The sequence below is a fragment of the Chrysochloris asiatica genome, unplaced genomic scaffold, assembly GCF_000296735.1.
Source record: "Chrysochloris asiatica unplaced genomic scaffold, ChrAsi1.0 scaffold00200, whole genome shotgun sequence".
Taxonomy (NCBI): Eukaryota; Metazoa; Chordata; class Mammalia; order Afrosoricida; family Chrysochloridae; genus Chrysochloris; species Chrysochloris asiatica.
In genome coordinates this window covers 3,076,286-3,087,997 of record NW_006408718.1, presented here as the reverse complement: position 1 = coordinate 3,087,997, position 11,712 = coordinate 3,076,286, and the positions used below count along the sequence as shown (strand labels likewise).

Genomic DNA, 11,712 nt, shown 5'->3' with positions numbered 1-11,712 from the left:
CGATGGCACTTAACAACAACAACAACACAGGGTTTCCGAGGCTGTAAATCTTTATGGGAGCAGAAAGCCTCATCTTTCTTCCTCGGAACAGTTTTAAACTACTGATCGTGAGATTAGCAGCCCGATTCATAACAAGAAGTGTTTCTCTCCTCATTGCACAGATAGTAAACCGAGGCCCAGCAAGGTTATACTGCATCTCAGAGCCAGGATCTGAGTTCAAGCAGTGACGATTCCTGTGTAACTCTCACTGTTAGGCTGTTTTTCCTCTTCCATGTTCCCATCTCACGGCCTTTGTCCTCCTTTCCTTTCTGGAATTCCAGTACTTCAATTTCTCATGACTCCTTACAGAACCTTACTTCAACCTGAGGGTAAACACATTGGGGGTCTGCATCAAGTCAACTATCATGCTGGGTGTTTGTGGGGCTACAAAGTGTCTACGCTGCAGTGGTCCGTACTTTGATGAAGGTTGACACCTGTCACTTGGATGTCCATGATGTGACATGAAAAGGACCATAACAGCTGAATGGCCCCATGTGCGCTGGGAAGACAGATGAATGTGGGAAACCTCTGCAGTCTGTAGAAGCTAACGGAAGCTTTATAAGGAGATGATAGTCTATATGCCTTCAGGAAGGCAAGTGTGGTGCTTGCGAAGGTTCTCAACATTCTTCACACTCGATTTATGACATAAAATGACATCTCTCCCTTCCTTATCCCTCAGTTATAGGAGAGAGGGATAATGCTGTCATCTTTTTCTGAAGAAATGGATATACCAAGACCAGGCTCTGGATTTCATTATAAGCAATATGTGAATCTCAAATTTGCTGGCAGGAATGGAGAAAGAAGTGAATGGATAAACAAACAAACAAACAAAACCCAGAAAGCAACAAATGCTGGTGAAGGTGTGGGAAGACTGGTATGCACACACTGTGCAGTACTATACAACGTGGAAGACTATGATGAGTCGGCGAAATACCTCACAACACGGATCAGCCTGGAGGACATTATGCTGAGAGAAATTGGTCAATCACAAAGACAAAGATTATTTTTTAATGTTAGGAAAAGGTTTGCTTGCTAAAAGAAACATTCTATGATGATTACCTGGTGTGGGGGAGGGGCTGATGAAGGAGAGGATGGAAGATTATTCACAGGTTAGAGGGTAGACACATGTTAACATGGGTGATGAGGCAGGCACTATGCAAAAGGGAGGTTGGCAAAGGAAGGAAGACGGTGGAAAACCCAGGAAAGAATGCAAGAGTTAAAGTGAATAGAGGTAAATATCGCTAATTGATGTTGCATAGAGGGATTGCAATCATTGATATAAAGCAAAGTACATGATTTGTTGAATGTGAGACTGATTATCTGTTTTGTAAACCTTCACTCAACTCACAATAAAAAGTTATTTGATGTTTAAATTATTATGTATCCCTTAGTGTTTTTGTGTACATCCACCACCACCCCCCAAAAAATCCCCCCCAAAAAAACCCCATAGAAGGAATGGAAGCAAATACTGTTGAATGATGATGCCCAGAGGAGATTGTAATCATTGCAATGAAATGATGGTGTAAAGCCAATGTTCTTCCATGTAAACTATCACTCAATTCACAATAAAAACTTAAAAAACAAAAAACCAAGTTATTTGATAGATAACAGAGATGGGAGGAGGAGGAAGGAGGGTGTTGTTGTTAGGTACCATCCAGTCAGTTCTGACTTATAGAGAGGCCCTCTGCACAACAGAACGAAACACTGCCCAGTTCTTCGCCATCCTCACCATTGTTGTTATGTTTGAGCCCACATTGCCACTGTGCCAATCCTTCTCAGGGCAATCTTCCTCTTTTTCGATGACCCTACACTTTTCTATGCATGATGTCCTTCTCCAGGGACTGGACCCTTTTAAAAACGTACGCGATAGAAGATATGTTGATTCTGTCGAAGGGAAATGCAGCTCACAATATGAGAAAGTCAGTACAACATAACCAAGGCAAGACATTGAGAGGTACACAAGGTTAAAGAACATTACAATAAATGCTATAACACACGAAATTCTACATCAGCAGTGGTGCCGGTAGTGGTTATGAGACATGGAGTTGGTTCCAACTCATAGCGACCCAGTGTAGGGTTTCCTCCAATGCTGTAAATCTTTACAGGAGCAGAAAAGCTCATCTTTCTTCCATGGAACAACTGGTAGATTTGAACTACTGGCCTTGTGGTTACCAGCCCAACTTGTAACCCACTATGCTACCAGAGCTCCTTTGCTTCAACAGTAATCACACACACATACACACACACACACACACACACACACACACACACAAGGTAAGAGTGGTTATATAGATAGATGGAGTCTTGGTGTGGCACTGTAGAATAAGCACTAGACCACAAGGTGGGTTTGAACAGCAAGGTTGGCAGTTCAAACTCACCAGCCACTCCTAGGAAACCCTATACAGGATCGCTATGGATCAAAACCAACTCGTCAGCATTTACCAACAACAACATAGGTAGATATGTATGCTGTGTGGGTGTGGGAGGGTATATAGGAGTACCTGTGTGTGCATATATAGGTCCGGAGACCTGGTGTAGTGCTGTGGGCTAATGCGCTGGACTTCAAGGTTGCTTTGAAGCTAAAAGTCCGGTGGTTCAAGCTCACCAGCTGCTCCTCAGAAACCCTATATGGGGTCACTATGGGTTGGAACCGACTCGACGGCACTTAACAACAGTAAAATAGGCATTTGTTTATACATAGTTGTATGTGTTGCTTATGTATTCATATATATAATAGAGTGTGTGGGGGGCACATTATATACATTCCAGTTATTGAAACGTCTTTGATATACCCAAACACCTTGTGTGACTGAGTGACTGGGTTTAAGGACTATAGTCTCAGGGGACATCTAGATCGATTGGCACAGCACAGCTAGATTTATTCCTGAGAATTTTGTTATTTTTGATGCTGTTATAAATGGAGTTGTCTATTTTCAATTTGCTCATTGCTAGTGTGTGAAAAGACATGTATACTTTGTAGATTAATCTTATATCCTGCAACTTTGCTGAACTTGTTAATCAGTTCTAAAATAGCTTGTTATTTGATTTCTTAGGGTTTACTATATACAAAATTATGTCATTTGTGACTAGTTGTTGTTGTTGTTGTTGTTGTTGTTTGTTATTAGGTGCCATCGAGTCGGTACCACTCATAGTGACCTTATGCACAGCAGAACGAAACACTGCCTGATCCTGGGCCAACATCACTACTGTTGCCATGCTTGAGTCCATCGATGCTGCCACTTGGCCAATCCATCTTGTTGGGGGGTCTTCCTCTTTTTCTCTGACCCTCTACCTTACCCAACCTTACCCTTCACCAGCGACTGGTCCCTTCTTGTCAGAAGTATGAAAGATGAAGTTGGGCCATCTTGGCCTCTAAGGAGCACTCTGGCTGCACTTCTTCCAAAACAGATCTATTGGTTCTTTTGGTAGCCCATGTCACTTTCAATATTCTCCTCCAACACTCAAATGCATCAGTTCTTCTATGGTCTTCCTTATTCACGTCCAGCTTTTGCATGCATATGAGGTTATTGAAAACACCATGGTTTGGGTCAGGCACACCTTAGTCCTCAAGCTGACATCTTTGCTCTTTAACACTTTAAAAAGGTCTTGTGCAGAAGATTTGCCTAATGCAATACATCATCTGATTTCTTGACTGCTGCTTCCATGAGTGTTGATAGTTGACCCACGAAGAATGAAGTCCTTGACAACTTCAATCATAGCTTTATTTCTTCCTTTCCAATCTGGATGCTGGATTTCATTTGAAAATCTTGAAATGAAATTTCACTTCATTTCCTTGCTAATTGCCCTGCCTAGTGAAAGTCAAGAGGACTTGAAACATTTACTTATGAAGATCAAAGAGCACAGCCTTCGATATGGATTACATCTCAATGTCAATGTGGCATTGGAGGAGAATACTGAAAGTGCCATGGACTGCCAAAAGATCAAAGAGCACAGCCTTTGATATGGATTACATCTCAATGTCACTGTGGTGTTGGAGGAGAATACTGAAAGTGCCATGGACTGCCAAAAGAACGAATAGATCTGTTTTGGAAGAAGTGCAGCCAGAGTGCTCCTTGGAGGCCAAGATGGCTAAGCTTCGTCTCTCCTACTTTGGACATATTGTCCGGAGGAAACAGTCGCTGGAGAAGGATGTCATGCTGGGTAAGGTGGAGGGTCAGAGATAAAGAGGAAGACCCTTAACGAGATGGATTGGCCAGGTGGCATCATTGATGGACTCAAGTGTGGCAGCGGTAGTGAGGTTGGCCCAGGATCGGACATTGTTTCGTTCTGCTGTGCATGGGGTCGCTATGAGTCGGTTCCGACTCGATGGCACCTGACAACAACAACAACAGTACTCCAGTGTAATGTTGAATAGAAGTAGCAAGGGTTGTCTTGTTGCTGATTTTCAGAGAAATGCATTCTGTTTCTTACTCTTAAGCATGATATACCAAAACCCACTGTCATCGAGTCGATTCTGACTCATATAACATGGTTTCTAAGACTATGATTCTTTATCAGAGCAGACAGCCTTATTTTTCTCCTGTGGAGGAACTGGTGGGTTTGAACTGCCTACCTTGCAGTTAGCAGCCCAACACCTAGCCCTATATCTGGTTGAGCAAGTTCTTCTATTTCTTCTAGCTTGTTGAGTGTTTTTTATCAAGAAGTGGAGTCGAATTTTATCTAATTCTTTTTCTCTATCTATTGATATGATTGGAGTCCCGGTGTGGCACTGTGGGTTAACACACTGGACTGCAAAGCTGGTTTGAACCGCAGGTTCGGTGGTTCAAGCTCACCAGCCACTCCTTGGAAACCCTTTAGAGGGCCAGTGTGGGTCGGAACAGACTCAACAGCACTTAACAGCAACAATGACATTGATATAATTATAGCACTGTAGGATAAGCCCTGGAACACAAGGTCAGTTTGAACTCAAGGTCGGAAGTTGTTGTTGTTATTAAGTGCCATCAAGTTGACTCCAACTCACAGCTACCTTGTGTAGGGTTTCCGAGGTGTGGTGGGTGAGTTTGAGCTGCTGACCTTGCTGTTCAAACCGGCTTTGCAGTCCAGCGCATTAACCCACAGCGCTACGCCATTATATGGTGTTTGTCCTTTATTCTACTGGTACGACACATTATCTTCATTGATTTGGGGATGTTAAACCAACCTGACGTTTCTGGGATAGGTCCCACTTGGTCATGGTGTCTTTTTATATATTGTGGGATACAATTTGCTGGTATTCTTTTGTGAAAGTGTCTTTAGTGTCTATCGGATCACATCACATCGCTGCATTGAAACCTTTCTTTGGATTCCCAGTGGACACCAGAGGTCACCTGTGGAATTCAGCCAAAGCTACTCCATGTGCCTGTGAGATATCACCCCCTTGTTTTACTTCATCCTTTTCCAGGCCTGCGCCTTTGCTGCCTTGCTGGCTTCTTTTGAGAACATTTTCTACGAAATCACTTTCCTACACATCATCCTTTCAGCTGTGATTTGTGGGGATCACCAACCTGGGGCGGCCCTCCCACACACCTGGGGAGAGAGCCATGCTTCTGACACTGACCCGGGCTCTGTTGTTTTTCCTGCAGGTAATCTATGCCCTGAACACCCGCCAGGATGAGGCAGAGGCCAGCATGGAGGCTCTGCGGGAGGCTCATCAGGAGGAGCTCCAAAAGGTAGTGGCGGAGACCAGGGCCAGCCTCCTGCAGGACCAGGTCCTAGCCGAGGAGGATGCCCTCAGGCAGCGCATTCAGACCCTGGAGAGCGCCCTGGAAAGGCAGAAGAGGCTGACGCAGGAGGCTCAGGCCGAGTCAGCCACCTGCAGGCAGGAGACCAAAGAGAGGGAGCTGAGGGTGGAGGCGGAGCATGCTGAGCGGGTCCTGACCCTGTCCAAGGAAATGCTGGAGCTCAAGGCCGACTATGAGAAGAGACTCTGGCACCTAACGAGCCACGAGATGCCCCAGCGGGGACGGCTCCCCCCGGAAAGCCCCGACACCAAGGCAGAGCTGAGCCAGGGCCCAGCCTCCGAGATGCGTGAGGTCCTGCAGGAGGTGGAACGGCTGCGCGTGGAGAACCAGCAACTGAGCAAGGACTACGCCCGCAAGGCCGAGGAGCTGCAGGCCACATACGAGCGCGAGAACGAGGCAGTCCGGCAGGCCGTGCAGCAGTCGGTGAGCGAGGCTCTGTGGCAGTGGCAGGAGAAGGAGACGGACCTCCGCAGAAACTTCCAGCTGCAGGAGTCCGCCCTGCAGGCCCAGGTCAGGAAGCTCCAAGGGGACCTGGAGCACAGGGGCCGGAAGATCAGTGACCTGAAGAAGTACGCCCAGAAGCTGAAGGAAAGAATCCAGGTAGAGCCCGGTTCACCCTGGTTTCCAAACCGGACAATGAGTGTGGCCCCTGGTCTTGATGCTCTACTGTGTGCTGGGCACCAGACTTCCATCGAAGCAGGCATTGTTATCGCCATCAGATTGTAACTACATTCACTCAGCAAATGGTTAGTCAGGCCTGGGACTATGGGAAAGAGCTAGGTGATAAGCTAACCCTGGTCCTGGATCTCAAAGAACTGAGGAACCTGGACTTTACAGGACACAAGACGGAGATTGGGAGGACTGATGGGGTCAAACCCACCAACTGCTCCTTGGAAACCCTATAAAGGGTCACTATGAGACAGAACCGACTCAACGGCACTTAACAACAACAACAATAAGGGCTAGACTAGCTGAGCAGTTGCTAGTTGCCATTGAGTCAGCTAATGGGGACCCATGTGTGTCAGAGTAGAACTGTGCTCCATAGGGTTATCAGTGACTGGGGGTTTACAAGTACAGTGCCAAGCATTTCCTCTGAGGTGCCTCTTGTGGACTCAAGCCACCTGCCTTTCTGTGAACAGTCAATCACTTAGCTGGTAGCGTAGTGGTTACAAAACAGGCTGCTAACCTCACGGTCAGCAGTTTGAAACTACCAGCTGCTCCGTGGGAGAAAGATGAGGCTTTCTGTTCCCATAAAGATTTACAGCCTCGGACAGCCTGAACATGGTGGCTATGAGTCGAAATCGACTCCACGGAGCATAACAACATCAACAACTCCTAGCTGGGAGTCCTGGTGTGGCATTGTAGGATATATGCACTGGACTGCTAACCACAAGGTCAGCGGTTCAAATCCACCAGCCACTCACTCTTCTAAAATGCTTACAGGGTTGCTGTGAGTTGGAACTGACTCGACAGCACTTAACAACAACACACCTAGCTGAGCACCCAGCTAATAGGAACAGGGTCAGCTTTTGAACTCAGGTTAGCCTGATATTGGGTGACCACCTTGCTTGTCCTATAATGCTTAGGACTTGTATTCTGTAGAGAACCAGACCATGGTCTAACTTGGTTAGGTGGGCTGCACAAACCCACATCACCTCACCTTTAAAAAATAACAGCTCCTGTTGTGGCATTGTATGGTAAGCACTGGGTAAGCACTGGACTGCTTACCCTAAGGTCAGAAGTTCAAACCCACCAGCCGCTTCTTGGAATCCGCAGACAGTGTTGCTATGAGTCAGAACTAATAGCACTTCACACCACCAACAACAATCTCCTAAGAGTCTCGAAGCATGTTTTCTGTACCAGACACTTTATCTCATTTCATCAGACTGCTGCTGCCCAGGGCCCATCAGGGGATGAGCAGGAACTTGATGAACCAAGCCACTGAATTCCAGAGACCAGGGGCTCATGCTGTTCACTTACCCACTTTGCAGATTCTGCTGATAGTCTGTGCACTAGGACATCTCTACACAAAGTTTTGAGACCCTCTCTTTTCTTTAGGACCTGGACGTGCAGCTCAGGGAGGCTCGCCAGGAGAACTCCGAATTGAAGAACACAGCCAAAAAACTTGGGGAGAAGCTGGCGTTTGCCAAGGACAGACTGACGCTGCAGGAATGCTGTGTGTCCCAGAGAAGTGGTGAGATGCTTTGGAATGATTTCCTAAAAGATGGAAGGTTAGCGCCCAGGCTGGCCTGGCGCTGTTTGCAACCAGGGGACTGTTAAGGGAGCAGAGGGGTAGGGCTGTGATGGGATCCCACCTGGTGGGTGAGCCCAATCCCTGCAGAGCCCACGTAAGCTGACACCTGGAGCAGACTCACCTAAAGTCGGTGCAGACTGGCATCTAATGGCGTCTTCATCTCCTTGTGCGGCCATCACTGAAATGTCATCAGCAGTGTGAACACATTCATTGTCTCACAGTTCAGCCCAAATTCAGGGTACCAGCTCCAGGGGAGACTCTCTCTGTTGGCTTTGAGGGAGTATCCTTGTCTCAACTTCTCTTGGCGTTCCTTGGAGAGCCCCATGTGGCATCTGTTTTCCTCCATTTATGTGTGCTTTTTTCTCTGCCCAATCTGCTCTTTTTTAAATCTCAAAAGCGATTGACTTAAGACACGCCTTACACAGATATTGTTGTTATACGCCGTTGAGTCGGTTCCCACTCATAGCGCCCCTGTGTAGTGTTTCCAAGGCTGTACATATTTGCAGGAGCAAAAAGCCTCATCTTTCTCTCGCAGAGTGGTTGGTGGCTTGTGGTTGGCAATCCACTGCTTATCCTACAGAGCCATTGCATTGATGTTGTTAAATGCCATAGAGTTGGTTCCGACTCATGGCCCTGTATAGGTTTTCCAGGGAACAGCTGGTGGGTTTGAACAGCTGACTTGTGGTTCTCAGTCCAGTGTTGCTCCTACAGCACCACACCAGAAGTCTTCTCCACTGATAGTGCCTCATCAACATACAAACATACAAAGAAAACTCTGTTCAAACATAACATACAAAGAAAACTCTGTTCCCAAATGGGATGGTATCTGAAAGTGGGTTGTTAGGTGCCATGGAGCTAGTTCTGCCTCATTGTCTAACAGAACAAGCCACTGCCTGGTGCTGCACCATGCCCACAGTTGTTTCTATGTTGCAGCCACTGTACCTATCCATCTTGTTAAGTAAGAGTCTTTCTCTTTTTTGCTGACCGTCTACCAAGTGTGTTGTTCTTCTCCAGGGACTGGTCTTCCTGATTACCTATCCAAAGTAAGTGAGACAAAGTCTTGCTGTCTTCACTTCTAAAGAGCATTCGGGCAGTACTTACTCCAACATAGATTTGTCTGTTCCTTTGGCAGTCTGTAGTTTTCAAACTCACTAGCTGTTCCTCGAAAACCCTATACTGGGTCTCTGTGGGTTGGAATCGACTCAATGGCACTTAACAACAACAGTATAGTCCATATTCTTTGCCAACAGCATAATTCAAATGCATCAATTTTTCCTTATTCATCATTGAAGATGTCAGTTTGTGGATTAAGGCACATCTGACCCAAGCCATGGCTTCCACAGGCACGTTGTTGTTGTTGTTAGGTGTTGTTGAGTCAGTTCCGGTGCATAGTGACCCTGTACACAACAGAAGGAAACACTGCTCAGTCCTGTACCGTCCTCACAATTTGAGCCCATTGTTGTTGCCACTGTCTCAGTCCATCTTGTTGGGGGTCTTCCTCTTTTTCACTGCCCCTCCATTTTACCGAACACGATGTCCTTCTCCAGGAACTGGTCCCTACTGATCACATGCCTAAAATAAGAGAGACGAAGTCTCATGATCGTCATTTCCAAGGAATAATCCAGCTGTACTTCCAAAACAGAATTGTCTGCTCTTTTGGCAGTCCATGATGTACTCAGTATTCTTCACCAATACCAAATGCACCGAGTCTTCCCAGTCTTCCTTCTTCCCTGTCCAGCTTTTGCATGCATACGAGGCAATTGAAAACAACATGGCTTGGGTCAGGCGCACCTTAGTCCTCAAAGTGACAGGCATAAGAGTTGATATTCCAATAACATTTCACGCAGACACATAACTAATGGTATGATTCAAGAAAATCCTTTACCCACAAATATTTTCCACAGGCTCACCCACCACTGTGCCTGAACCTCTCAGTGTGAGCTCTTACTGCATTTAGATAGCTCTTCATGCTTAAACATGATTTCACACAATCATATGATTGAATCTTCCCAACAGGTTTGTGAGATGGGTGTTGTTATTATAGATAAAGAAACGAGGCTGAGAAAGGTTAAGTGACAGAGTCCAGGCAGACTCCTGGTTGATGGTAGGGCTGACATCTTCATGTAAGAATATCTGACTCTAAAGTGCCTTCCACTAAGCAACACCTACTATGTGAACACCTAGTATGTACCAGAATTGAAGCTGTGAGCAGGAAATAAGTGGTAAGCTAGTCTTGGTCTCTGATTCCCACTCATGTGTGTCCAAATGGAACTGTGTTTTCAGTGGCTGATGTTTCAGATGTAGGTCTCTAAGTCTTTCTTCTGAGTGGCTTTTGGGTGGGTGCGAACCTCCATCCTTTTGGTTAGCAGCTGAGTGCATTAACCATTTGTGCCATGCTGGGGCCTCCAGAATCTTGGTTTATTGTTGTTAAGTGTCATTGATTCAGTTCCCACTCATAGTGATGGTGTATATGGTTTCCAAGGAGCAGATCGGCCTTACGGTGAGCAGTTCAGTGTCTATCCTACAGTGTCTATCCACATCAAGACTCCTGCTTAAGATACCATGATACGTTCCCAGTCAAAACAACAAACTCTTCACTACCTACAGTCTAGGACATACAACAAAGGCACAGTGTGTGGAACTGAATGACTACATCACAGGCTGTGGACACCCCCAGCAGTAGGACTTGACGAGTGTCCCGGACCTAGGAAATGACCTGCAGAGGTTTGAGATGGATCCAGAAGGGCTCTGAGCATAGAGAGCAGCCATTCTGAAAGAAGGGCACAAATATGCCAGAGCTTCCAAAACCCAACCCAACCCGTTGCCATACAGCTGATTCCAACTCCTAGGATTTCCAAGGAGTCCTGGTGTGGTACTGTAGGATAAGCACTGGGCTGCAAATCACAAGGTCGGCAGTTTAAACCCACCAGCTACTTGACTGCACTTAACAACACCAGTAATCTTTATGGGAGCAGACAGCCACTTCTTTCTCCTTTTAAGTAGCTGGAGGGTCCCAGCTGCTCCCCCTGTAGTTAGCAGACAAATGCTTTAACCACTGAACTATCAGGACCCCTCCTCGGGTTGTTGATAAGTGCCATCAATTTGGAGCTGACTCATAATGACCCTGTATAGGGTTTCCAAGGAGCGGCGGTGGGTTTCAGTGGTCGTGGTGGTTGTGTGCCGTGGAGCTGGTTCCCTCTCATAGGGATCCTGTGTAGGGGTCCCTGCTGTAAATCTTTGTGGGAGCAGAAAACCTCCTCTTTCCCCTGGGGAGCACCTGGTAGATTCAAACTGCTGACCTTGCAGTTAGCAGCTCAGCTCATAACCCACTATGTTACCAGGGCTTGTTGGGTTTCAATACCGAAGAAAAAAATTTGCAGGTTGATTTCTATGTATCTGCTATCTAATCCTTTAAACTCCTATTTTGAATTTGTATATATTGGAGGTCTGCTCAGTGTTTTTCCCTTTTTACTTATTGTTAGCTGCTGTTGAGTTGGCTCTGGTTCATGGTGAGCACAACATTGCCCCATTCTGTACTATCTCTACAACGGTTGGAACTTTTTAAAATTGTGGCAGATGTATAGTTAAGAAAATGTTGACCATTTCAATCATTTTTACATGTATAGCCCAGTGACCTTATATTCATCATGTTCAACCATCTCCACTAACCATCCACTG

At 46.1% G+C, this 11,712-nt stretch overlaps 1 protein-coding gene across 1 annotated transcript in view; it reads left to right on the top strand.

Annotated features, from left to right (window-relative positions):
* Positions 1-11,712, top strand: part of FAM184B (family with sequence similarity 184, member B) — a 146,711-nt gene that overhangs the window by 72,443 nt on the left and 62,556 nt on the right. Inside the window, exons 2-3 of the mRNA XM_006872494.1 lie at positions 5,622-6,380; positions 7,839-7,974. Of these exons, the coding sequence (XP_006872556.1) occupies positions 5,622-6,380; positions 7,839-7,974 (895 nt within the window). The remainder of the gene's footprint in view (positions 1-5,621; positions 6,381-7,838; positions 7,975-11,712) is intronic.